The sequence below is a fragment of the Notothenia rossii genome (genome assembly GCF_949606895.1).
Source record: "Notothenia rossii genome assembly, chromosome: 8".
Lineage (NCBI taxonomy): Eukaryota > Metazoa > Chordata > Actinopteri > Perciformes > Nototheniidae > Notothenia > Notothenia rossii.
Genome location: NC_136906.1, coordinates 62,082,978 through 62,110,935, shown reverse-complemented (window position 1 = coordinate 62,110,935; position 27,958 = coordinate 62,082,978). Strand labels below are relative to the sequence as shown.

The window sequence follows — 27,958 nt, the reverse complement described above, 5'->3', positions numbered from 1 at the left end:
AGTAACGTTACTATATTATCAATACTACTTTAGTTATAGCCTGATATATGATTGCTAACTTTACAATGTTGTGATGTGACTGACGTTAGCTAACATGCTAACGCCGGTCACTCACCAAGACAGCTGCTCTGTTCTCCAGAGGTTCTCCACACACCAAAGCTCCATTTCTCTCCGATGGCTGTTATTTTTTCTAATCCTTGGCTGCTCCTGGTCTCTTGGACGCATAGTAGGCTCATAATTATAATCATATGCATTCAAATATATATTTTCAACCTCTTCTGTGTCAAAACTAGCATTGTGATCCATCTTTATTCATACGTTAGACCGGCCGCTCTCCCCCTTGTTTCTCCCATGTTACGTCACACGCGGGAGGTCACGTGCGGAGGCTTTTTTATGCGGAAGTGAAAATGTCTTACTAAAACGACGCCAGATGTCACTGTAGTCTATATTTCTATATATTTTTGGGAAAATCTAGTGTATTCATAATTTTCCTTCACATTTATTCACTGGTGTCTCTAACCTGCAAGTTGCTCTTTAAGGCTTTAGTGTTTGGAGGTATGATTTTTAGGGTTGGGGTTAGGGTGACTGTACATACATTACATTGTTTATATATACTGTATAACTTCAAACCTTTCAATGGCCCCAAAATCTGCATTCCTACCACGTCAAGTTGTTTATTTTGTTAGTGTTATACTACAAAGTCCTTAAGCCTTCTTGCTTCTCATTTGGCATCAGAAAGTAGGGCGGATGATGTTGTGCTTCATTTAAATATGGAAATATTTCTACATTTTCATTTGCAAATTGCTGTATGCATATTTAAAAACTCTATTTAGCTTTTTATCTGGCACGGAATGAAAATTATTTGAAGAATATTACCTATTAATAATAACTGAGATTATAGCATTTTCAAGTAACGCATTTGTATACAGACATACACTCAGAGACATGTTAAGGTGATGGTGGTGAAGTGAAATATATATATTATAGCATACGGCACTAAAAGTAAGAATTATCTATAGAGTAAGGAGGAAATCCTATTCATGTAGGTCCATTTAGATATGATCATTAAAGGGGACCTATTATGCTTTTTGGGGTTTTTCTCTTTCGTTTAGTGTGTTAAATAGTTTTTTGTGCATGTGAGGTCTCCAAAGGCAAAAATCCTAAAGTTCCCTCCAGAGGGAGTTTCTCTCCAACACACTCCCCCCCTTCCTGAAATGCTTCCATTGCACTCCTTTGTTTACTTCCGCAATATAGTGACTTCAATATGTAACACTGTCACCACATTGTACAAGATAGGCTAAGGGGGCGGGACATCTCTGAGCGGTTGACCAATCACAACAGAGCTGGCCAGCTAACCAATCAGAGCAGACTGGGCTCTGGTTTCAGACGGAGGGTAAAAAGAGGTGCTGCAGTGCTGGCAGTATGAGAAAAATAAAGACCATTAACATCAAAACATGTTAAGTTGTCACAGTAGAGGCTCAAATACGATTGATAAATTAGCATAATAGGGCCCCTTTAAAGCCACAAAACCCTCTCAAGAATGTAAAAGTAACCAAAGATTCCCACATTTGGATTGTATTCACTCTTGTATTAGATGTTTTAAGCAGTCTTGTTGTGGCCTTGTGAACCTCAGAGGTATAAGTCAATATTGACTGACAGTAGATGATTAATGTAGTCACTCTCACACAGAGCAGGAAGCCTCAGAGACTTGTTCCTTACACATCCCCGGCCTTCATGATGTGACCTCAGGTCCCCAACGCACAATTGCCTCGACTGCAGCTCTGACTGCGCGTCCTAAACTTACTCACAGCAGTCTCCACAGTTGCCCCCGAAGAGAAAAAAAGGTGGTGATGTCTCAAACAAGATCCATCAGCGAGCTCCTGCAGCAGCCAGATCCCTTCCTGCACTGCAGTGACACCTCTGGCTGATGGAGGGCATGAGTCTCTTAGTCCACACTCCATTAGGTTAAACTAAATCAGATTAACTACAATATGTTCTTATTTTCAGGCCTCATTGACTGTATGTAGATTACCCTCTGTTCACGATAATAGAACAGTTTTGTTGGAGGCTGCGTGTAAAGTCCTCGCCTAATATTTGCAAAGCTTCCTTCATATTTTTCCCAGCTTGTTTTTTTTTGCCTTGTAATCCAGGGCTGCCACAATGCAGATGTCTGTGCCAGAAATCCTTAACACCTAATACTCTCGCTTTGTTCCTCGCATTTGTTACAAGCACTGCTCTCCTAAGATATGTAATGCCCCCCTTAAGATAAATTGGCACTCAATGAAACTCTAAACGCTGTGAAAAAATATAAAAATTATAAATAATAGACTATATTCTCAACTTGAAAAAAGTAAGCAGCTGTTAGTTATCACTCATACTCAGAAATACACGCACGCACCGGTTGCAAATGCATTGCAAAGCTTTTAAGAGTTATTTAAGTCAAAACAACAGCCTTCAAGATCATGAGATCAAGCTTGTCTGTTATTACGCTTAGTGTTCTTCGCAGCATTTCAATGGATTCAGCTTACATTCATTTGAAATTCTGTGCCATGTTTTGTTGGATATTTGACGTTGATGTGCTTTTTTCCTGCTCTCTCGATGGACTATTAATGGTTCTTCTCATAGGTCTACCAGTCTTCTTAATGCACTTACATCATCGTCTGACATTACCCTATGGATAACATCACTATGTCATCATGCATCTAATACGTGGCTGCTGTCTGCCGTGCATGCTTTATTGGCATGCAGGGAATAAGTAGTTTGAACCTATCTACATAATGGAAGGTCTTTTATGACAAGTTTCATTGGAGGCATCTCTCCTCTGACGGAGGTTAACTGGTTTTCTGCCTCCGCCGCATCATGAATGACAATAAAGCCACAGGACATTTAAGGTTATTACAAATCAGCTTTGATTTTACACGCAATGATTAGATCACATAGCGTTATATGTACCAAATGATGCCTCGTTGTTTAGTTTTACCAAACCTTGGTAGCTTTCGGTATGCAGTGCAGCCACTGAGTAATGTCTTTCAGCTCTAGCTATGACGACGCTCGCCATGGCGTCCCAAACACAAAGTCCATATTCGCTCTCCTCATTTGTCGGTTTCACAGCAGGGGCCGGCTTTTTAACGAGAATGAAATGTTGTTGCAAGATAAAGGGCACAGGAAGCTCACTTAAGAGCATGCTGCCTTGTTCTTCTGCTTGTTTGCAGGCTTACAATGGAAACATAGGGACAGGAGGAGAAAGCACTCCGCAGGATGGTCATTTTTAATGAGGGGATTTTTAGTGGCGGCACATGAGTCTCAGCAGTGGATAGATAACCCAGAAAGGGTAAAAAGTCAATTTCCTCAACAACTAGTTCCTTGGTAACATCATATGACCGCTCAATTTACATACGTAAAGAGAAGAAAAGAGATTTTCCATCAGCTCCGTGTTTATCTTCCTCAGCGGTGTTCCGACTCTGGGGCTTATTTCCTCCTCCTTGCTGGCGTTACGTCCTCTATCATTTCCTGTTTCTTCTTTTTTATCATCCTAAAGCCAAGGTGCACAATGTAAGCGATGGCTCCTTTGACTGGGATTCTGAGGGAAAGTATTAGCGAGCGGGAAAGAGGAGAGGAGACTCAGCGGGGAGAAGATTAAATTATCTCCTTTGAAGGTGTGCTGGCACTTTCATGAGACAGAGGCCATTATTAATATGCGGTGACACATGCATACATCCAAAAATGATCCTGGATGCTTCGTCATGGATCATAAAATTCCCCAAGGTGCCTTTTCACTCATTGCGTACTGAGAGCCGCCAGCATATCTCTTATGAATCATTTTGATTCCGCCAGGATATATGGAAACTGGGCAGTAGAGACAGACAAGAGGGAGAATGGCTCTTGTGTTTTATTAGATTGCCCAGACAAAGTTATATTAGCTATAAGCTGTTTGAATCCACGCTAGCGCTCCGTCCACGGGTGACAGGAGGGCCAATGAAAAGATTGTGGGGTTTGCATGGCTCACAAAAGGTTAAATGGGTCATAAGCTGCTGTGGCACGGTGATCTCATCTTTTGATTTGTCGCTGGCATTAAAAGTCCAACTTTTGGCTCAACCACTGTATCCTAAAATAGACTGTTTCTTCCTGGAGGTAATTGACGCTATAACGCGCTGTTCTCTAGATATTCTAATCAGCCAGAGGTACCAAGTTCAACCAGCCATATGGAATAATTTACCTGTCACAGCTTGACAGTGAGATAATACCTGTCTGGGATCCGTCCTGAGGGCTCTGCAGAAGCTCCTTTACCACCAACACTGGCTTTATTCTTCTGATGTCTAACCGAAACAGAAACGCCCACAGAACGCTCGTTATACACCCGGAAGGAGGCGTTGGCGACGTCAGCCAGCGGTTCCACATATGCACGGAGCAAACGGTCAGCAAAGTGTAATTGGAATTTCTCCCCCCTTCCTTCCCTTACTTTGCCTTCCCCTTGGTAGGTAGTCCAAATGAGCTGTCATCCATGATTGATTTTCACATTTCAGGGATGCCTACTTTTACTAAGCACTGACTATTAAAGGAGCTCCGTCATGCCTGTGGCAAAGTGTGGGCCGTTAAGTGCAGAGCAGAAAGCAGTTTGGTCCGGGCGCTCTCAAGCTGAACATGTAATGTACTTGCAAATAGGAACACATTTAGTTATGTGTATGGTGATGAACTGTAACACATGAGGTAAAAGGAGTCTTTATGATTGTCTGGGTGTGAAAGTCTCCTACTGTAAGTGCTTGTGTTAAAATGTCAGCTTTGAAATGCCTCACAGTAGAAAGGTTTTGTTTTCTACATCTTCACATGGTTGCTGTTTTATGTCTTTGTCACAGCACGCTGCTGTACGCGATGGCCCCGCAAGAGATGATATTTAATTTTCCGACAACCTACTGTATGTAGCGGCCCCTTATTGTGGAGATGCAATTTCTTTTATTTATTGTGAGAGTTGGTTCGCTTTAATACATGTGAAGTACACAGTGCATTAAATGGCATGCTTAAGTTTGAAGCTATCTGGATTATTTTCACCTCATTTTCACAATGATTTTAAATACATAATGAGGATATCATTAGTCATTTTGTTGGGTACTTGGTTGGTGGTTCTCTTTTTAAATACATTACAAACCTTTATTATGTATGTTGAGGGCACCTGGATCGTTGTAAAATAGATGTTTGTCTTAAGCGGCAGGTAGAAAGTCAGTTATTGGATGAGTTTGGATGTTAACTGGTTGCAAGCCCTTGTCATTTATGAGGAATAATTAGTGCCTATAATGACAGGCTGGTCGGTGGGTGTAGTATCTTGGGTATTTTTCTTCCATGGCTGCTTTTCATCTCATATCCTCTACTCTGCGCCAGAGATCCTGGGTGCTAATCCCAAATGAGTTAATTTTACGCCACAATGGTTGGAGTCTATCAAGAAATTTGTGTTCACTTATTGAGGAATTGCTTAATAATTATTTGGCACTCTCTCTCAGTATGTCCATTCAGCTTGACCACATCATTCTGCCATCTCATTTGTACCATTGAGATATGTTCTGGTGATATTTCATCACAATAGAGTGGACATACAGTATGATTGTTTGAAACATGTACATCTGGTTTAGTAAAAGCCATGTTGCATACAGTATATCACACATTGTCACCTTGTTATATGCTCCAACCATCCAAAAACAGTGCTTCACTTTGAAGGGATACACTGTATAATCAACAAATCTGTGTTGCCATCTGATGTATCTGTCAGCAGCTAGGTGCTCGGACTTGCATTTTAAACTTTGACTAACACTGTAAAACACCAGACCTCCCCTTTGACCCTCTAGATTCCATAACTGGACTTTGATTTACTCCCTCTGTGTTTTCCGGATGGATGATCTGGGCCAATGAACTTATTTCAATTACAGCTTGAAATGGAGTGTATCCAAAAATGTAATTCTCTACAGCAGATGCACTCATACCGGCGTCCCAGGAATGCACATGCAGACACAGATTTAGAGCAACGGGGGGTAACATGGCACAATCAGACACAGTTCACTGTGCGTGAAATGAACAAAACGGACATATGCTCCTCCCCTGGTTGGAGAAGCGTGCTTTAGTTAGCTCAAGCCCAACATGTGATGGCCTTCTGTATGCTGCGAACAAAAGAGAGTTTGTTCCTCTTCGTAACACCACACTTTGTTCTCTAATGAACTTGGTGTGTCATGGGTAAATGTTACAGCACGACATAGCTGAATAAGATCGGTGTTAGGGCACAAGCCAAGCCAAAGGCTGGAAACCTTTTTGATTGACTGTCCTAAGTTCTCACTTTAATTCACATTGTAGAGGCTAAGCCAACGCTTTAAGCCTCTGAGGATCCGCTATGTTGGCGTAATAGAACACAAGGTTTGCTGCTGAATAAAAGTCTGAAACAAAGTTTCCAGTTCGATACAGTCCATTTATTTCCATTTCACTGGTTTCCATTTAACGTGCTTCTTTCTATCATTCACCATACATGATATCACGGTTCACACAATACCTTTTGCAAATGTTTGTAATCCCGTGTTTGTGTGTGTGCTCCGTGTGTGTGTGTGTTCTGTGTGTGGTCCGTGTGTGGTCAAAAACTGTATGGCCTTCCGGCGGAACCTCTAACCACAAACATAGGTTCCTACCTTTATACCCACAGTGTTAATTGGCTCATACACTCATATTCATTCTACTGTGACAAAGTACTGTAGTCTGCTGTTAGAACTAATGATAGAAAATGTGTAACTTCAAAAGTCCTAACCTAATGCCAAATGCTGCCGATCTCATGGCTAATGTTAGCGAGCAAGTCAAAAACGCACAACATTTTATTAAGAAATAAGACATTTTTTAAATGAGTGGAAATGGCATTTTCCTGCAATTCGATTGTTTGCCTTGCTAGCTAGCACATTCCAGAGCTGTCCATTGATCGCAGAGAGCCAATGCATATTATGGATAAGATATTGTCTTTGTAAAAACATGTATAATCTGACCGACAAATATCAAATTAACGTTATTTGTCTAACTAACTCCTGGTTCATGCATCCCAGAATGCACAGTAGTCCTAACACAGTCAGACACATCGCGACCCTATGCTTTAATGTCCAAAGTGTAGAGCATGTAGCCTACGACTGGACATGTACTGCCCATAGTTCATGACTTTAAACCTGAAGTGATGTCAAATATCTTCCCTGCTCCAGGCTACTTGCTTCCCGAGGTCCTGTAGGTCCGTCACATGCCCCGAGGAGCAGGGTCCTGCATTATTAATGCGAAGCAGAGGTCAGGGACAACGGATCAGAATGTGTTTGTTTTTGCCAGCAGGAACCCTGAGGGTCTGCTTTAATGGCAGTATTAGTTGGAGGCCACAGGACAGAACCAGGACCTGTTTATAAGTCGGGCGGAACTGTTCAGGATTGTGGTTTATGGGTAGAAGAAACTAAACTTTGTCTTTTGAAACATCGGGATAAAAAGGATGTGTTAATATTCAAAACAACTCTGATCTGTATTAGTTGCATTATAAATGATGAAAGGATGCAGGAAAAAAGTACATGATTTTTGCGTACTTAACTGAGAACTCAAATAACACATTTCATAATATATCAAGATGCAATTTGGCATTCAAATAATTCAGCAAAAGCTCCTTGTTCTTCTTTCAATCATATGGATGGCTTAGGTGTTCTTTGCCAAAAATAAAACATAATTGCAGGAGGATATGTATCACTTCACGGATGTGATCTTACGTCCCTGCCAGGCCTGCTGTCATTGTTAATACAGAAAGCTACAAACTTGCCACTTAAATAGAGGAAACTATTTTATTCTTGTCCCATTTTTCATCTGTAATACCCCTTTATGTCTTTCCACCTTTCCCCTGATATTTGGATTAAAGTGAAAAATAAAAGGACACAAAGGGCAATTTAAATCCGAGCAAGCTTAGAGTGTCAAAGGTTCACGCAAGAGTGTCGGAAACACATTCTGAGAGCTGTGTGTGTGCTATTAAGAAAACCAGTGTGAATTCATCCTCTGCAACTTATGTTTGCATTGGCGTTACCTGTCGCAATCAATCTTTGACTCAAATCCCCGGTGAACACCTTCCGCTTTCTGTCGCAGCTGCCAGAAGTAAAACAGCTGGATGAGTGATTGCCAGGCTCGTAGTCTTTCTCGTTCTTTTGTTCCCGGACTGATCGGGCCTCTAAAGCTCTTCCTGGTGCTTGAACTGCGGATCCCGACCTGTGAGGAGACATTACAGGTTGCTCCGCTCTGACAGGTATCTATAGATGCCATTGACTTTAAATTAAAGCGAGGTGTAAGGTGATCAATCATAAGAGTGCACTCCGGACGCGGCTACCGCGTGATGCATGGGCTTCCCTCCCGGGGCTTCAACACAATGAACCGGGATCGCTGTTACATTACCCCAGCCGCCCCCCCCCCCCACTCTGCCAAACCCTGCCATTTTACAGTCCATGGAGTAACACTGTTTTTTATTAGCTTGCTACATCCCCCCCCCCCCCTTTCACACAACCACTTCCCAAATGTTTCAGCTTTTCACTCTGCAGTATGCTACGTAGCTAAAATTGCACTATACATTTCAGTCGTGGAAGTTTATTTCTTCTCTCAGGTGAGGGACAACCCGCACATACAAATCATTTTCCTTCATGTTCTGATCGAAAGGGTGTCATTTTTTCTGACAGAAGTCTCATTCAAGCCTTGGATACCGTTGCTATGCTTGTGCATGTAGCTTTTGTACCATTATAATGGAGGTCACTAAATTATCTTTGAAGGCTGCTGATGAGTGTAATTGAAGGACAATGCTACTAATTTCATGCACTGTACCGTTACATCCTCCAGGTTGTAAGACTGACGTGTTGCAGTAACTTGCCATTTACTACAGTATGCTATTAGCCATGCAGAGCTGGAAATTGCTTATTTTCTTTGTCAGCAAAGTTCCATTATTCTCGTATGGTTATGTGAGACCGCTCTGACAGATTTGTGATTGCAAGTTCAAGGGCATCTGAGTTTTGAGAAACTGCAGAAGGGAAGTTGTCCTTTTCACAACGTCCATTTTCTTCGCTTTCTCGTGTCTTTTGAGGTGGAATTTCCAACAATATGAACCTAGAGGCATTTCAGGATAGGTCTTGGCAGGTTGGTTCTTTAAAAAAAAAAATGAATCAGATATATAGTTTTACATTTTGGGAAAGTATCCTCATCTTGGCAAAAGATATTGCTCGTGATTATATAATGAATATGAAACTACAGTCATGAAATTCTTAGATTATCTTAGCATTCAGACTGGACCGTTTGAAACCACTATCTCTGGCGCTATTGGTCCGTAAAAAAATATGCCTACAATCACCTCTAAAGCTCACTAGTTAACATATTATTCCCTGACCAGGTGCAGTGACTTCCTGGAGTCTTTGCTAGTTGCCTGGTAACCTCAAGGTGACGACAACACCTACTGTATTAGTCAGTGCTTCTGGCCGAATATCCATCACATAACATCTCAAGTTGATATAGCCCAGTATCACACATTTAGCTTGAAGAAGATTTACAATCTCTAAAAAATATCACCTCTATCCTTAAAACCTTGATTCTGATAAGAAATCTCCCCTGAAATAACCTTTAATGAGGTAATCAACCTTTGATGTGTTAATTAGTCAGCTTTAGTTGCTGCTGTTAGGCTGATTTACTTTTACTTTTGTACAGAGCAATGCTTGCAGTTTCCCCAGTCTTAATGCCAAGCTAAACTAATTTAGCTCCATCCTAATACTTAGCATACAGATATGAGCGGTATCAATCCTCTCATCTCACTTGCAGCAAGAAATGATTTCCCAAAATGACAAACTGCTTCTTTAGGCAGTGCGTGGGCTTTAATCATTGGCTCCAAATAGGACACACCCAACTTTTACTGATGAGAGGGGAATAATGTCTAAAGTAACTGGATGAAGTAGATAATTTAGAAGTGAATAATCAAAGATATAGAGAGAAATGGTGCAGAGAAAAATGCTGAATTAGGAGAAGTGAAAAGGGAAGAGTTATGGAAGAAAAAGTCTAAGAGGCGATTGTTTCCGTCATCATTCAGTAGGTGGTCATTGCATGATGCAGAGTTTGTGAGAAAGTCTCCAATGGCTGTAGAAATATGGAGTTTTTATCGAGAGAAAATAAAACAACACAGTCATTCTGTCTTTTTTCTCTGTATTCCTCCTTTCTCCCATGCACATATTCTTTCTACACCAGGCAAGGTAACATTGCTCAATTTCATGGTCTAATGAGCCTCTCATCGCATGAGGTATCATACTGGCACACAACATGTCAAGTTAGTTATGGGAAGGGGAGGGTGGGACTTCAATTAGTTTCTTGTACTTTCGGGTGTGGAAGACTGCCCACTCAAAATTAGCCTGGAAAAAAGACACTAGAGCTACTCAGGAAAAAGAAAGATGCTTTCTGTGCTGCAAACTGGGATGGAAGCTGAACCCAAAAATCCACCCATAATGTGTTCATTATTGTTGGTTGTCAAAACTATAAACCCATTTTAACAATGTTTCACGGCTGCCAAAACAACAGATTAGCAACCACCTGGTTTCAGCAAACATCCTCACTTTCAGAAGCATAGAGAAAGCTCCTGGTTTCACACATATGCAAACTCTCAGGAAAAACCCACCCACACGCTGGAAGGAATGATGATAGGATTCATAATCAGAACTGGTGAACTGAAGAAAAAGGCTAATGAGCCTACAGTATGCACTGTTGTAATAAACCAGCGCCATTTCACCATTTCTCAACACACGCCAATGCAGCAGCAGCAGCAGCCATGAAAAACTATCAGTGGTTTCCCAGAGTAATGTGTCGACCACAGGCTAACATGCCTACCAGCTTCCATTTTCTGCATCGTGACAAAAACATGAATGCAGCTTTCTAAACCCTAATGTCAAGGGTGGTTGGAAGAACCAGGCGATGCTTTGTTCCAGTTTGTGTCAGAGGCGAAGAAATTAGAACATAAGGGCATACACACAACACTGCACACTGTTGTTGTCAGGCCCTTTGCTGGAGCAGAGGTTTTTTGGAATACATCCGTGGTTTGTTAACAGATCACAGGCGCATTACTGCCAAATGCTTTAGAAAAAGTTGCTGTTTCCAACACAGCTCAAATGTGTGTTTTGCCTTTCGGAAATAGAAAGTTGCTCCACTTGCTATAAGGGCAACAATGATTAGAGAAGAAGAGGCCAAATATGACTAGCGTACTTGTGTTTTTTCTCTCAATTTGGAACATTTTCAAGATGAAGGAGAGCGTAATTCAGATCTCCTTGAATGACACGGGACATGTCTGCGCTAAGACTGAGGCACACTGTTCATATGAAAGGAAAAAAAGGTTTTCTCTGCTTTTTGTGAAAATTGTATTGCTTCAATTGTCGGTAGAACCCAGAAGCACTGATCGGCGGATACCCACAAAGGAACTGCCAAATGTTCCTCTAAAGGCCTCCCCCTCCACTGCACACGGTTTGACCTTTCTGCTGATTTAGCATGTCCTTGTGGACAGTGTGTTGTGCCCCAAGATAGAGACGTATATCGCCTGAGTGGACGTTCATGTGCTCTCCAACCCATTCATTCAACAAGAAGAAATTACATTTTCCAATTGTCTGCCGCAAGATGATGGAAGTTCATTGGGGGCAAAGGGATGTGTGGAGAAACACAATAAGCACAGAGTGGATCCCACAAAAATGCCATCAGAGTGAATTTCACAGAAAACTATTTTTTCAAAGCACAATCAGAGACTTTTGACCTTGTTTGAGCTTTGTTTTTAGTGGTTTAGCCACTTTTGCAAGGAGCTCGATCCCGGCTGTTTGTCATACGCGTCACATTTTCCTGTAAGCAAAACACTGCTGCATTAATTACGGTTTTAATTGGGCGATATACAAGTATAGTTAAGAATATCTTAAGTGTGCAAAGCATCTCTGCAGGGATATTATGTCCTCCTAGGAACATTATGTTGTAAACAAAGCAAAATAAACATTTAGATTTTTTTTTAATTTCCCTTTATTGGCTTTATCTAGAAGCGCTAGAAATCTTCGTTGTACACAAAAGTAAACATCCAACCTTTGGGGATTAAGCATTAAAACTGTTAGAAGTTACTTCACCATCATGACGAATCATAAATGTCTGTTGTCCCTTTTATTTCAATTTTTCCAACACACAGCTGTGCTGTGATTAAACCACAGTTTGATAGCAAATGGATTTCCAATATATTGGCTTTAAAGTGCATAGGGCGCCATCAGAAAAATCGCAATCAAGCACATCCACATGTATAATCAAGTGAACATCAGAAACAACTGTCGGACAATCACAATCCACCTGGGTTTATTGACAAGTCTACGGAGGACAAAGAAAGTGAAGTGCAGCCCAATTCCACTGTAAGGAGCCCAAACAAAGGCGTCCTGTCTATTACAAAACAAGAAAGGTGCTATTTAAAAAAACGCTGGAAAAATGGCCTTGCAAGACATCTTTGGGATCAAGAACTGTCGCCCACACAGCTGCTCATAGAAGTCAGACCTATACAACCTTTTTAATTGCCATCTATAATTGCCACATTTCAAGTTAGTAATTATATATTGCAGTAATTATACAATCCCATCTTTAGCAGAATAGGACACACTGATCCACTGCTCAAAGTACAGCCTAACGTGTTCACATGCACTAACTTTCTTGCTTTTAGTATTTATAATTTGAAGAAAGGGCACTGCTTAGTTCTGAATGTCTGTGCATAACAATCAGACAAACACATCCCATCATTTCTTTATGAACATACAGGACTGTCTCAGAAAATTAGAATATTGTGATAAAGTTCTTTATTTTCTGTAATGCAATTAAAAAAACAAAAATGTCATACATTCTGGATTCATTACAAATCAACTGAAATATTGCAAGCCTTTTATTATTTTAATATTGCTGATTATGGCATACAGCTTAAGAAAACTCAAAAATCCTATCTCTAAATATTAGAATAGTTCCTCAGACCAAGTAAAAAAAAAAGATTTATAACAGCAAAACAAAATCAAACATTTGAAAATGTCCATTAATGCACTCAGTACTTGGTTGGGAATCCTTTTGCACGGATTACTGCATCAATGCGGCGTGGCATGGAGGCAATCAGCCTGTGGCATTGCTGAGGTGTTATGGATGCCCAGGATGCTTCAATAGCGGCCTTTAGCTCATTAGCATTGTTGGGTCTGGTGTCTTTCAGCTTCTTCTTCACAATACCCCACATATTCTCTATGGGGTTCAGGTCAGGGGAATTTGCAGGCCAATCGAGGACAGTAATGCCATGGTCAGTACACCAGTTACTGGTGGTTTTGGCACTGTGGGCAGGTGCCAGATCATGCTGGAAAATGAATTCCTCATCTCCATAGAGCTTTTCAGCAGACGGAAGCATGTAGTGCTCTAAAATCTCTTGGTACACAGCTGCATTTACTCTGGGCTTGATGAAACACAGTGGACCAACACCAGCAGCTGACATGGCTCCCCAAACCATCGCTGAGTGTGGGAACTTCACACTGGATTTCAAGCAACTTGGATTTTGCTCCTCTCCAGCCTTTCTCCAGACTCTGGCGCCTTGACTTCCAAATGAAATACAAAACTTGCTTTCGTCTGAAAAGAGGACTTTGGACCACTGTGCAACTGTCCAGTGCTTCTTTTCCTTAGCCCAAGTCAGACGCCTCTTCCGTTGTCTTGAGTTCAGAAGTGGCTTGACCATGGGAATACGGCTATTGTAGCCCATTTCCCGGACACGTCTGTGAACAGTGACTTTTGATACCTGGACTCCAGCTTCAGTCCACTGTCTTTGAAGCTCCCCCAAATTCTGGAAGCGACTCTTCTTCACAATGCTGTTAAGGCTGCGGTCATCTCTCTTGGTTGTGCAGCGTTTCCTGCCACATTTCCCCCTTCCAACAGACTTTTTGTGGATGTGCTTTGAAACTGCACTCTGTGAACAGCTTGCTCTTTGAGAAATTTCTTTTTGTGTCTTACCCTCCTGATGGAGGGTGTCAATGACGGTCCTCTGGACAGCAGTCAGATCAGCAGTCTTCCCCATACTTGTGATTTAGTTTACTGAACCAAGCTGAGTGTTTTTCAAGGCTCAGGAAACCCTTGCAGGTGTTTCGAGTTAATTAGACGATTCAAGTGATTCGTTGAACACCCTACTAGTATACTTTTTCATGATATTCTAATATTTAGAGATAGGATATTTGAGTTTTCTTAAGCTGTATGCCATAATCAGCAATATTAAAATAATAAAAGGCTTGCAATATTTCAGTTGATTTGTAATGAATCCAGAATGTATGACATTTTTGTTTTTTTAATTGCATTACAGAAAATAAAGAACTTTATCACAATATTCTAATTTTCTGAGACAGTCCTGTATACTGCTGAGCATAAGTAAAACATGCAAGCATATTTTAAATAGCATTAATTCTATATTGTGTTTCTTGTTCCCATAATTCCACCTTAAGCTGCTTTTCTTCATCATTACTCATGTGTTAGCTCCTGAATGTAAAGGGTTTTATTACAACATTAACCAAAGAAAAAAATCAATTAAGTTTATATTGTTTGTTGAAAATACATTTGAGTTTGTATAGGTACTGAGACTGGTATGTCTACTATATCATTTCATTAAATTGGCAGAATACGCAGTTGTGTTGTGTCTAATATTCGACACAACACAACTTGTGGAATATCTGGCTTTGAATCATACAATAGGGGTCCAGGCTAAGAAGAAAAACCCAGATTTATATATTTTAAGGTTGGAATTAGAGGTTAATTGTATTTTGTACAACTAACTTTTAAGGTATGTGTCACGATCTGTCTGTGTTTTGTTTTGACGTGTCTTTTTCTGTCTTTGGTTTCCTGTTTTATTTTGAAAGGTGTTCACCCCCTGTCTTGCCTGTTGCTTTCTGTCTGTGTTCCCTCCTGTCTGATTAGCCGATTGTGTTCACCTTGTGCCCCTGTGTTTTCTCCTCCCTCCTCACCTGTCTCTTGTTTCTTTGATTAGTCTTGTGTGTATTTAAGTTCTGTTTTTTTTGTCGGTTCATTGTTTGTCTTCCCTTCACGTCATATGTTTCACGTTTGTCTCTCCGGTTTTCCTCCATGTTTCTCACGGTCAGTTTTTGTGTTGTTGTTTCCTGTGCTACTGTTTCGAGTTATGCCATGTTTTGTTAATCAGCTTTTAAATAAAGCTCGCTTTTTGTTTCAAGACCTTTTTCCGTTTTTGTAGTCTTCATTTGGGTCCTACCTTTTCCACGCATCGTAATAGTATGTTTTAAGGTTGGTAGCAGTTATCAACTTGCTAGTGTTAGCCGCTAGCTGATATGGTGGTTTCTTTGATAAGCGGCAACCTTACTGTTGTTGATGCTTGACCTGGCTTTATCTCAATACTCTGCTGAAAACTTCTTCAACATTTGTTGCAAAGTGATCTTGTTGTGTCTTTATCCTGCGATGATGCACACAGTTTGAACTCGGGGGTGAAAGAGTGTGCGGGATGAGGGATCAGTAACTCCCTGTGAATAAACCTCCCAATCTGTCAGGACACCATCTATTGAGCTCCCTTTGCCTCTCGTCAGCTCACTTGCCTCCGTCGGTGCTTTGATTCATCCGTTTCACCACTGCCTTCCTCTGATTACTGTCCCAGACTCCTTCTTAATCCCCGCTCTCATTGTTCCCCTCTCTATTTGTCTCACCTTATCTCCCCTATCCTTTTTCTTCTTAACCGTGTTCCCTCTCTTTCTCATTCTCCACACCTCCTCTCTCCTTCTCTTTATCTTAACCCCTCCATCTCTTCCTCGGTCCCGCTCCTCATCAGACTCAGTCGGGGAGCGATGCACAAGCGCCATCCCTCGCATCTCCAATGAGTACCTTGTTATCATCTTGTCCCCACAGCGGCTTTCTGTCTGGCTCCATCTCCAGCTCGGATTCCGTCACTAATGGGACCGCATCATTTTCGACAGCTGCAATTCCTCAGCGCCAACAAACAGAGATGTGAACACAGCTCAGAGGGATTGTAGACTAATGCCTCGGTCTGATTTACACATTCACAAAGGTCTTTTTAAAAGATCATTTGTCTTCAACGCAGACAGGTTGGGGTTTTGTTGAAAGGCTGCCTGGCCTGCAAAGACAACATGTGTATACATACAGACATGTAAATCTCCACTTCGAAAACTCCTTAAAGTCAAATCAGCCACAATCTCAGGATTGGGGAACACAATGCATGAAACATGCATGAGAATTGAGAATGCAGTGACAGACAGTTACTGGTCAGTGTGCTATTCTAGGTTCAGACATCTAAAAAGTTTTGTATCTTGCTCTCCGGGCCCCTTAGATCGGCATAAGAGAAGCTGAGTGAAACTTCACGAAAGCTTCGGCAGAAGCACATGTTAGAGTTTGGCTGCCTTCGATCTCTTAGCCTGCTAATCGTTTCCACTGGGTCCTGCAGGGCAACAACAAAGATTCCCAGAATTTGTATGCCAATCTGTTATTCCTTTTGATTGCGTCCTTAACTAAGTATACTTGTTTTTGCAAGCTCTGCCTTCATCTGCTTCAAAAAGGGGCACTTAACAGCTGACTTGCTTGTGACCCAGGACAGGCTTTGAAAGCTGAAGCAAAATCGAATGATCTATGCAAACAGCAGTGGTTGCTTTTTATTAAAACTCATGTTGGCTATCACGCTGTATAATTATGATCACGAGGATGCTACTAAATGGTATTTTCCAACTTTATTCTGTATCAAATGCCATTTTTTGACAACCAATCAAAGATCACCATCTTACAATAACAATAGTGATGTGTATGATACTCTCTTCTCCTGAGGAAAGCCTTAAAGACACTTTTGTTCTGTTATACAGTTACACCTGCAACACAAAAATCAAAAGGTTATTTTGCTTTACTGACATTGCAGAGCGCTCTATCTTCCTGAAGGAAATGGAAATGTGACATCACTATTTAGCATAGTATTAGCTATTATAGCTTTGTCCGGATGATTGTATAGTTTTCCCAAACCCACCCGTTTCTAAATTAGAGATGGGCCTCTAAAGATTTAACATTTTGAAATGGCTGACAGGTGTAGGCACTCGTATTCAATGACTTACATATATATACACTGAACAAAAATATAAATGCAACACTTTTGTTTTTGCTCCCAATTTTCATGAGATGAACTCAAAGATCTAAAACATTTTCTATATACACAAAATAACCATTTCTCTCAAATGTTGTTCACAAATCTGAAAAAATCTTTGATAGTGAGCACTTCTCCTTTGCCGAGATAATCCATCCCACCTCACAGGTGTGGCATATCAAGATGCTGATTAGACAGCATGATTATTGCACAGGTGTGCCTTAGGCTGGCCACAATAAAAGGCCACTCTGAAATGTGCAGTTTTGCTTTATTGGGGGGGTCTGGGGGGGTCCAAAAACCCTAGGGTTAAACCCTAATCCTAACATGTCACCCATCTCGTTCGCATAGAGTTGATCAGGTTGTTGATTGTGGCCTGTGGAATGTTGGTCCACTCCTCTTCAATGGCTGTGCGAAGTTGCTGGATATTGGCAGGAACTGGAACACGCTGTCGTATACGCCGATCCAGAGCATCCCAAACATGCTCAATGGGTGACATGTTAGGGTTAGGGTTAGGGTTTATCCCTAGGGTTTTCGGACCCCCCCAGACCCCCTCAATAAAGCAAAACTGCACGTTTCAGAGTGGCCTTTTATTGTGGCCAGCCTAAGGCACACCTGTGCAATAATCATGCTGTCTAATCAGCATCTTGATATGCCACACCTGTGAGGTGGGATGGATTATCTCGGCAAAGGAGAAGTGCTCACTATCACAGATTTTTTCCGATTTGTGAAAAATATTTGAGAGAAATGGTTATTTTGTGCATACTGTATAGGAAATGTTTTAGATCTTTGAGTTCATCTCATGAAAAATGGGAGCAAAAACAAAAGTGTTGCATTTATATTTTTGTTCAGTGTACATACATATAGCAAGTGTTTTGCAAAGCTAGTCTTTTTGGTGCAAAACACCCTATTTATGTTTCCCTAGACAGTGTATCTTTGCCGAGCTGCTAAAAAAGAGAAAGAGGAAAAGGATTTTACAAAAATTGTGCTCATTTATATTTTTATCCTCTCTTTACTAAGGCTTACCTTTTTAGATGTGTGTGTTTTTTCGTTTGTCTTTTTAAAGCAATTTTTTTTAGGCAAGTCAAAACCCTACCTTGTTCACAAAAAACTATGAAAAACTCTCCAAGATTGTACTGTCTAAGATAGTAGCGCCACTCACAGAGAACACTCTCTTTACTATTGGTGGGTTTTAGGCAGTTCACTCAGCTGTGTGTTGAAGCTTATGGTGTTTGAAGAAAGGCTGGTATACTGATCTGTGTTAATAACGCGGTGGTAGGAGCCGCTCAGCCAGCCAGCGGTTATGGCCTGCGGGCATATTACTTGTGACATCACAGATCAGACTGCATCTGGCCCGCGATCAGCCTCTTCTCATTAGAGTGGACAACCTACAGGAGACCCCGGTCATACATGCTGTCCTTTTAAAGTGCGGTCAAAGAGCGTCCGTAAGAGCCTTAACGCTGTTACCAAGCATCCGTAGTGTTACGTAACATACTGCACATCAGGCTTCCATTTCATGTTTCAATGTTTAATAAGACTCCGGTAACGGCGAAAACCAAGGGAGGCACATGAGCGAACAATCAAAGGAAAGATAAAATATTCCATTCGATGTGTTGGAGTTTACGTCAGCCTGACAGTCCAGAGAGATGCTTCTCATTAGACTCCAGATCCATTGAACGTTCAGCGATTATTTTTTATTTCCCGCCACACTGTGTTCCCGTGGTGACCTGTTTGTACTTCAGTCAAGGGATCCCAGGCTCATTGGTAATCTTATTTTAATCAGGATTTGCAGAAAATACTCTTATTTATAGCAGGCCAAAAAGTCTCCTTGAGCTTCTTGGAGCGTGAACAGCAGCGTTAAATATTTCAGTAAACAAGTAGATTTTAAATATATTTAATGTGTCCATCTGAAGTATACACATTCACTGGCTTTCTCAGAGTACTGCCGTGCCATGACCTCTTTAGCTGCATTTAAGCCAAACCACCGGAGAAATACATGCGATGCTGTCGTGATTGCTAGTGCATTCATACATCATTGGAGAATGCACATTTGCATAATAGGAACACTACGTTCTCCCCCCACCCTGACACACCTCTGCCAAACTTTCTCACCCAACACTGCTCTCTCTTACTGGGGCTGAATACAGAAGTACAGGTGTGTGTTCCCTCTTAATGTCTGGAACTCATGCACCACCATGAAATAGGAGTTTTATATTGAACATGACTCAACTCAGAGATGCAACAAAGCCTCCAGAAGAGTAGGGGGCAGTACGAAACCTCAAAAGCAATACAATGAAAAAAGATGTTGAGGCTCCGCTTTGACAGATAGTGCAAGCAGCTGCTGCAAGAAATATCCTGGGGATGGACTGAAGTAAACACAGAAAAAGCTTCTGTAATACAGCCAGAAATGAGCGAGGGAATGAGCTATACTAAAGTGATGATTTTAGTTGGCGTGCTTATGGGGCTCCTGCTATATTCTGCTATTTCCATTAGTAATAAAGTCATAATTGGACAGGGTTCTCTGAGTCATATCTGAGTGTTTTAGCATCTCCAGTTCATAAGCTGCATTGGACCCCAATGCTTCCCTCTGAATAGCATGAGGAAGCAGGTGTGAGCTGACTTCTTTTATCGGCGATGGTGAAGTTAACAACTGTGGGTAAAATGGGCCAAACAATGGTGAAATTCATGCCTAATCAGAATTGTTTTCAGATAAGCTCAGTTGAAACCCAGCACAAAGACATTGCCTTAACCGCTAAAACAATCTGGGTTTTGTGTGTCAGATGACCAGAAAGTCTGAATGACGTACTACAAAATCAGCAATAATGTCATGCACAGCAGACTTTAGGACACTTTCAACTTTCCTTGAAATATTAAGACTTCATTGTACTTAAATAACTTGCTCTCATCAGTTCCTGACATTTGGAATAGAGGCCAAGTGTTTGTGACTTCTTTGGAGTTTATTCATGCGCAGATTGATGCATGCTTGGTGGCAGCTTTTGCAAATTAACTTATTTTTCTTTAAACACAACAATTACTTTATTGTAATAAAATTATGATGTTATTCTCATAATATATTAACTTTGTTCTTAAAAGGGTGAACACAGATATGTTGGCTATGATTTGAATGTGCAGACTATATGAACATGAGCTTTATATTTTGACATGTATCAAAAAATACATTTCCCCATAAGCGAAAGCATAAAAATCTACTCTGGGAGGACCCCAAGACTTTTCACCAATGTTGATATCTACAGCCTTATACAGAACGATAACACTTCGTAAGAGTTCAAAGGGTGGAAACCAGAAAACACATTGAAGAGTGTGGGATGTGGAAAAGTGAAAAAAGAAACAGAATGTCTCTGCAGTGTTGGGGAGTAGGAGCCTGGTTTATCTCTCTGAGAGCTCTGCAAAATCTGTCTCTCTGTATGTGCTGCAGTGCTGATTCATTCTGATAAAACGCTACTCTTCACTTGTGTACAAATCCCAAACTTAATTACCATGAGCCAAAATGGAAATGACCTCAATTATGAAGAATCTGCCACACATTTGCCCTTCAGTCTTTTTTGGATCCTATTCAATTAATCAGTGTGTCGTTTGCCAACGTTTCCAAAACTTGTATTTAATATTGATATGGACTAATGGAAAAAATAGTAATGAGAAAATATAATACTTTCAGTTTTCGTTGCAGTCGCATTTAACTACCTAAGTACAAAGTTGGAATGACGACAAATTGAATGTTCTGTAACTATTGTAATCATACAAGATCTTCATTGAAGTTCTTTAGAATTAATTGAATTACCTGATTCAGACTAAGCATATTTTCAAGATTTTTTTTTTAACATAGTGTATACTTAGTTATTTTTTCAATGACAGTTTTTTAGGTAATCCATAAAGTTGGGTGGTTTGCTAGAAACATTAGCAAGAAGAGCGGTCAAAATCGAAGCAGCAGATACCAAGATATAATCAATCAATCAATAAATGTTTATTTCAAGGTTCTTACGGTCATTAAAAACCTGGAAAAGTCATGGAAATTCAAAATGCTAATTCCAGGCCCTGGAAAAGTTATAGAAAACAACATTTTTCCCAAAGTTTTGGAAAAGTCATGGAAATATATATATATATATATATTATATTTTATCTAATCGCCAAATTGTAATACTATAATGATAATACATACTGTATCGTATAGTAATGAAACGTAAAATGGCATTTAACTGATGAGGTATTTTGCTGGTGAGAGATTTTAGTTGCTTTAGCCTGTAGAAGCTAAGTATGTTTTAGATAGGCACAACATGTTTCATATGCAGACCTTATTTTCCTGTTCCATGTTAAAATAAACCATTTTCAGTGGTACCGCTGAGAAAGAGTAATTTTTTTGGTCATGGGAAATTAGGTAAAGGTCATGGAGAAGTCATGGAAATGTCATTGAAAAATCATTGGTGAAAAAGTGTATGAACCCTGTTATTTATTTAGCCCAATATCACAAATGTTACATTTGTCTCAGTGGACTTCACAGTTTGTATAGAATATCAGTATGACAATACGACACCCTCTGTCCTTAGACCCTCACATCGTACAAGGAAAAACTTCCAGAGAAAACCCACAGTTTAAAGGGAAAAATGGGAGAAACCTCGGGGAGAGCAACAGAGGAGGGATCTCTCTCCCAGGACGGACAGACGTGCAATAGATGCCGTGTGTAAATTGAAGAGATAAAACATTTTACAGCATAGGACCTAGGTAGACCAAATGTTTGGAAATGCATGTGTCTATGATAAGAAGATGAATCCACGAGGATGTCAACAATCCTGTGGGAGCCATCAGGGAAGTAATGAGAGTCAGACAGGACCACAGTGATAGGTTCAGCCACAACTCGAAGTCCAGGACTCAGATCCAGAACTCAGGATCCAGGACACAGGATCCAGGACTCAGGACTAAGGATCCAGGACTCAGGATCCAGGACTCCGGATCCAGGACTCAGGATGCAGGATCCAGGACACATGATTCAGGATCCAGGACACAGGACCGCAGCAATAGGATCAGCCACGACTCAGGATCCCGGCGTAGATAGACACTAAAAATAAATGTGGGGGTAGCTGGGTTATTCGGAACATAAGAGTACACAGGTACAGACAGACAGAAGGAAGAAGTAAGGTGTCCCCCGACAGTCTAAGCCTATAGCAGCAAAACTAACGTGTCTACGTACATGGACTCCCTTAGGATAGGTTGAGGGGAATGGGTAGCAAGTAAGAAGTAAGGAACAGAGGTGGAGAGGCACAACGTGTCTACGTACATGCACTCCTTTAGGATAGGGTGAGGGAAAAGTGTAGGAACTAAGATGTATGCGCCACCTCAGTGGCGTAACAAGGTTTTGATTAGCCCCGGTGCAAATATTGTTTTGGGCCCCAGCCACGGCCACAAATACAGCTTCACTTGTGGAGCTAGATGGCAATGATGGTGGTGAGGCAGGTGAGCTATCGTTAGCCTCCGGGTCCCGTTGCACGTCGACATTGCTAACGTTAGCGCTCGATTTCGAGGACTATGTATGACAAAAAAAACTCTAATTTTGTCAGTTTAGCTGTTACATCTCCTTGTTCTCTCTTGTCCTTTCTCTTTAGAGCGCCGCTCTTGTGCTTTGGTTTGCTGTACATTATGAATGCAAGCTATTACATTTTTATAATGCTGCCAAACTTGCTGCTGCTAGCTACAGTACAGTAGAAACCAATATAATCTAATATAGAGTTAAATGCAACAGTAAGGCTATTTTTATCGTTGTCAACATGAATATTAAAGTCACCTACGATAATTACTTTATCTGTTTTAAGTACCAACGTTGATAAAAACTCAGAGAATTCTGATAAAAATTCTGAATAAGGACACTTTAACAAATAAGATTGGCTGCAAAGTTTTCCAGGTCGGATGCGTAAGACTAAAAACAAGGCGTTCAAAAGAGGTATAATTTAATTTTGGTTTAGTATTGATAAGTAAACTTGAGTCAAAGATTGCTGCAACTCCACCTCCTCGGCCCGTGCCTCGGGCAATATGAGTATTGATATGGCTGGGTGGAGTGGGCTTATTTATGCTGACATATTCTTCATGTCTCAAACCAAGTTTCAGTGAGACAGCATACATCAATATTATAATATGATATTAAATCATTTACCAATATTGCTTTAGATGCTAGAGATCTTATGTTTAAGAGACCACATTTAATCTTCCTGTTTTGTTGCACTGTAGTACTTTTATTAGGTTATTATGTATGACACCTCTATTAGGTTTTACTTTAAATTGTCCTTGGGCAGACACACACACCGTTAATATTGGGTATTTTATTGGAGAAAGCGCAGAGAAGCGTGTAAGACTGCGACTCCGCCTCCTGGTCTCAACTCCAGTTTGTCATGGATTAAGTCCAAAAAGCCCTGAAATGTTTGCCGAAATGAGATCTTCCAAAGTAGGATGAATGCCGTCTCTCTTAATCAGACCAGGTTTTCCCCAGAAGGCTGTCCAATTATTTACGAAGCCCACATCATTTGCTGGGCACCACCAAGACAACCAGCGCTGAAATGATGACATGCGGCTATACATGTCGTCATTGATCAGATTGCGGAGGGGACCACAGAAAATTACGGTGTCCGACATTGTTTTAGCATAACTACACACCGACGCCACATTAACTTTGGTGCATTCTGATTGGCGTAAACGAACATCATTACCACCGACGTGAATAACAATCCTACTGTATTTACGTGTATTCTTAGCCAGCAGTTTAAGATGCGCCTCAACGGCTCTGGCCCCCGGAATGCATGTGACTGTGGAGGCTTCGGTCTTTAAATTCACGTATCTCAGAATAGAGCTACCAATAACCAGAGTTGGCTTCTCAGCGGGTGTCTCGCTGAGTGGGGAAAATCTGTTAGATATGTGAACGGGTTGGTGGGGACCTGCGGGTCTCGCGTTATGCCCCTTCTGAACAGTCACGGCCCCTACACACGGCGGCGTGCATTGAAGCTTAAACGCTTCTGCCCATTCACTTTGAATGGGGTGACTTCACGCTTTGCCGAACTGAATTCGCGTTGCTCGTCGCGTTGTGCGTTGCTTGCTTCAAAAGTAGAGCAATGTTCTACTTTTGAAGCTTCGACGGAAGCGTCAGCCAATCGAATCATATGCCAGTACAAGCTCTAGCCAATCAAACCACGTGCTTGCGTGCCCGGGGCGGGAGATCCATGTGATTGGTTGTTGGTCGAGCTTCAGACACGCCCGCCGGCAAGCTTCAACACACGCCGCCGTGTGTAGGGGCCGTCACCCAGTCTCCCGGCTGCTCGGGAGTTGCCGGGGGACGGCTAGTAAGAGCTACCTCTTGCCAGTCCGCACCGACTAACATGGGCTTTACTGTAGCTGAGTTCAGTCAGACAACTCACGTGTTTCTTTAACATGTTTATTAGAAGAACCAAACCCAAAAGGAGTGTAAGCAACTGTAGAGTTACAGTCGCTAAGAGAAGGAGAGTTATGAGTGCTTAAGCTGTAGTAACGTGTGATTACAACGTCAGGGAGCTGCCGTGATCAAGAATTGTAAAACAATCTATTAAGTTAAGATAATACTGTATAAGCTATCAGTAGCAGAACAGACACACAGGATAGCCCGGAGATGACAACAACTACCGGAAGTGACAACACGCTTACCGCAATAGTGAGGGATATAATGCCTTGAAGCCCTTATTTTGCGGCCAGACTTCCCAGAATGCATCTCTTAAGTGTATTTGGTTTGACCCTTCCTTCATTTTAAACATCCGTCACACTATTTGCCTCCAATTTCCGATTTGTATTCTCTAAACTAGCTAAATTTAACTGATTGCTAAGTTTGGAAGACCCTTTTTAAGTAGATCTGGCTATTACCAAAGAACACAACATTGCAAAATAAGGTGCACTGTTAAGTAAATGACAAAAGACAAAAGATGAATGAGATCCAACTGTTTTATTGTCATACTAGTATAACGTCAGAATGAACACACACTGCAGTCATGCTCTCTGAGAGGTATTTTCAGCACATGTACAGCCTGTTGATCCTCAAAATGTCGATGTTGCTCAGTCGCTTACTCTTCCCTATGGTGACAGAGGCGTCAGGGATGGGGGTAATGGTCACTGAATTATCCTTTCCAAATGCTCTCCTACAGATTTGAGAAAAAAAGAGAATCATTAATGCGTTTCTAAAATAGAATTTGGTTCGGCTTGCTCTGTCTTGAATCAGTATTTTACCTTGTATAATGCATAATAGAGGTGTAGTCATATGGCGTGTTGAGGTTATCGGTGTCAAACTTTCTGAACTGGAAGTTGAAATCTAGGGACATAAAAAGATTAGTAAGTAGCTTCCAGACTAAGAAATCAATCAATCATAAATGACGCTGTGAGAGCCTTACTTTTCATGACGTTGTCGATGTGGATTTTGACATACTGGTCGCGGTCGCTCCTCATGTGCTCATGGTAGAAACCCAGCGTGTGCAGCAGCTCGTGCTGGATGATGCCGTGCTCTATGCAGCCAAACTTCTGCAGTGACACCGTCTGCTTGTCTCCATTATAACCCAGTATCGTCGCACAGCTAATAGTAGAAAGTGAAAGAGAGACAGGGATAATATATATGCAACATGCAACTTTACATTTGACTAATGCATGTATATATTTTTGTTGTTGTAACCCTGTATGTACATTCCTTAATTATAAACTTTTCGATGATTGGAGAGTTTTCTGTCGGATTCAAGCAACAGGTGAAATCAGCTGTTGTGAAGCTAAACTTGCAAACTTTGTCAGAATGTCAGTAATAAAACAAATATTGGTTTCACATTGGAGTCACGTGGTGTCCTGGATGAAGTTCCATGCTTGTTTATGCCATCAAACTCAACCATTGCCCTCCCTTTGAGTACTTGCTCACATGCTATATTTGTTTTTATAATCATGTAACTTTCAAAAACGTTTAATATACTACGTCACTTGCTCTTCAGGTTGAACTTATGCCACATCACAAACAACTTTGACATTTTCAATAGCAACTGGGCTGCTTCGAGAGCACTGACAAATGTTAAAGTGGATTATTTTGCCAACTTCAGAGAATTGGGAAAGATGTGAATAAGTACTTCCTGTCATAAATTCAAGAATGATGCTGTAAAATGCTGTAACCCACCCCCCCTCCCCATCATCACAACCAGACCCCCGGACTAAAAGTCACATATCCATTTTTCATGTGCCTTTTTGTAGTAGTTTTGTATCTCTTTGTAGTTGTTTTGCATATCTTATAGACATATCTCTTTGTAGTCACATTCCTTTACAAAGATATACTGAACACTAGAACACGATACCCAAAATATTATAGTAAACCACAAAAGACATCCTGAGATGCAGAGCTGTTTTGCTGACAAACTGGTTTACAAAGCCATTCTAAAGTAACTATATTTTTATGAAATATTGCTGATAAGTAAAATCAATTGATAGTTAACTGAATAATCTTATGTTTAAAAATACAGTTTTTCAAACTTTAAATGTATTTAACTACATTTTACTCCAACACATGACATATCTTGACAGTCCTACTACTTTTTTGCCCTTTAAATGTGTACTTTAGTCATTGACTCACCCATATCTCGGTAAAATGTTCAGGTACGCTGTCTGTCTTGCACGTGGAACGTAGCGAATGCAGGAATTGTCCTCAATGTCCTTCATGGCGAACAAAATTGTTCTCTTCTCGCTTTGGTCTACAAGTGCAAATAGTTCATCAGTATCATCACAGATTCAGATTTTTTAAAAGAGATGTGCATCATTTTTAAAAGTGAAAACCTACCATATTTAGAGCTCAGAACATAAGGGACTTCCACATTCCCGTTAGCAGACTTTGGCCAGCGACAGTTGTCGGGTTTCCTTGAGCACTTCATCGCATTCCTGGTTCTCGGCATCATCAGGTCTCCCTCCAGCAGTAATTCAGTGGATCCTATTGGCAGAAGCAAAAACATCATCCAAATCAAGCTGTTTGTGTTTCAGTATATGTGGTCCATATAATGCAATATAGGAGTTCTGCGCTAACATTGTGAGAAACTAATGTTCCTGCGCAGTCCTTCTACTATCAGAATTGAAAACGCACCGTTGTTCATCCGTAAAATAGTCGTGGTTATATCCTCCGTGTCTGATTGATCCATTAAGATCTCTAAATGCAAGCAAAGCAGAAGTCATGTTACTCTGTTTTTCACACAGTGTTATAACTGATATATTTCGTCTGTTAGCAAGGGCAAACTGATGCACTGAGGCTCGATCACTTACCACTCTCAGCACCATGATCCTGTGACAAAGTAAAAAAGCAACATTTTACTTCAACTTAAACCCACTTTAGTTCAATAAACTGGATAAAGATAGATAATGTTGAAAATGTGTAATTCATTTAACACAGAGCAGCTGTTGTTAATATTTAGTGAGTAATTTCTTACACTTCCATCTTGAGCGTTGCAGAGGCCCAGAAGCAGGAGAAGGAGAAGAGAAACCATTTTCATCTTGAGGTGCTGATGCTCGGTCTCAGTGGGGACTAATGCTGGAGTCCAGACCAGGCAGAGTTTATATACTGTGTGTGTGTGTGTGTGTGTGTGTGTGTGTGTGTGTGTGTGTGTGTGTGTGTGTGTGTGTGTGTGTGTGTGTGTGTGTGTGTGTGTGTGTGTGTGTGTGTGTGTGTGTGTGTGTGTGTGTGTGTGTGTGTGTGTGTGTGTGTGTGTGTGTGTGTGTGTGTGTGTGTGTGTGTGTGTGTGTGTGTGTGTGTGTGTGTGTGTGTGTGTG

At 41.0% G+C, this 27,958-nt stretch overlaps 2 protein-coding genes across 6 annotated transcripts in view; one reads left to right on the top strand and one right to left on the bottom strand.

Moving 5' to 3' along the window:
- The window catches only part of LOC307016891 (MAM domain-containing glycosylphosphatidylinositol anchor protein 2), a 185,576-nt gene that overhangs the window by 21,969 nt on the left and 135,649 nt on the right, over positions 1-27,958 (top strand). The window lies entirely within an intron of this gene.
- LOC307017464 (low choriolytic enzyme-like) lies at positions 25,162-27,565 on the bottom strand. The gene is made up of 6 exons (XM_079647087.1): positions 27,279-27,565; positions 26,982-27,128; positions 26,778-26,895; positions 25,570-25,748; positions 25,409-25,490; positions 25,162-25,320 (listed from the first exon to the last, which is right to left on the bottom strand). Exons 1-6 carry the CDS (start codon positions 27,331-27,333, stop codon positions 25,194-25,196), a joined length of 708 nt encoding a protein of 235 aa, XP_079503213.1. The 5' UTR covers positions 27,334-27,565; the 3' UTR covers positions 25,162-25,193.

What these genes read in the sequence shown, in the direction of transcription:
- LOC307017464 (XM_079647087.1), bottom strand. Translation starts at nt 27,333, where the DNA reads ATGGATCAATCAGACACGGAGGATATAACCACGACTATTTTACGGATG. An exon ending in CATCGACAACGTCATGAAAA is followed by an intron (nt 25,491 to 25,569) that starts GTAAGGCTCTCA and finishes TTATGTCCCTAG; the next exon opens with ATTTCAACTTCCAGTTCAGA. An exon ending in TCTATTATGCATTATACAAG is followed by an intron (nt 25,321 to 25,408) that starts GTAAAATACTGA and finishes TCAAATCTGTAG; the next exon opens with GAGAGCATTTGGAAAGGATA.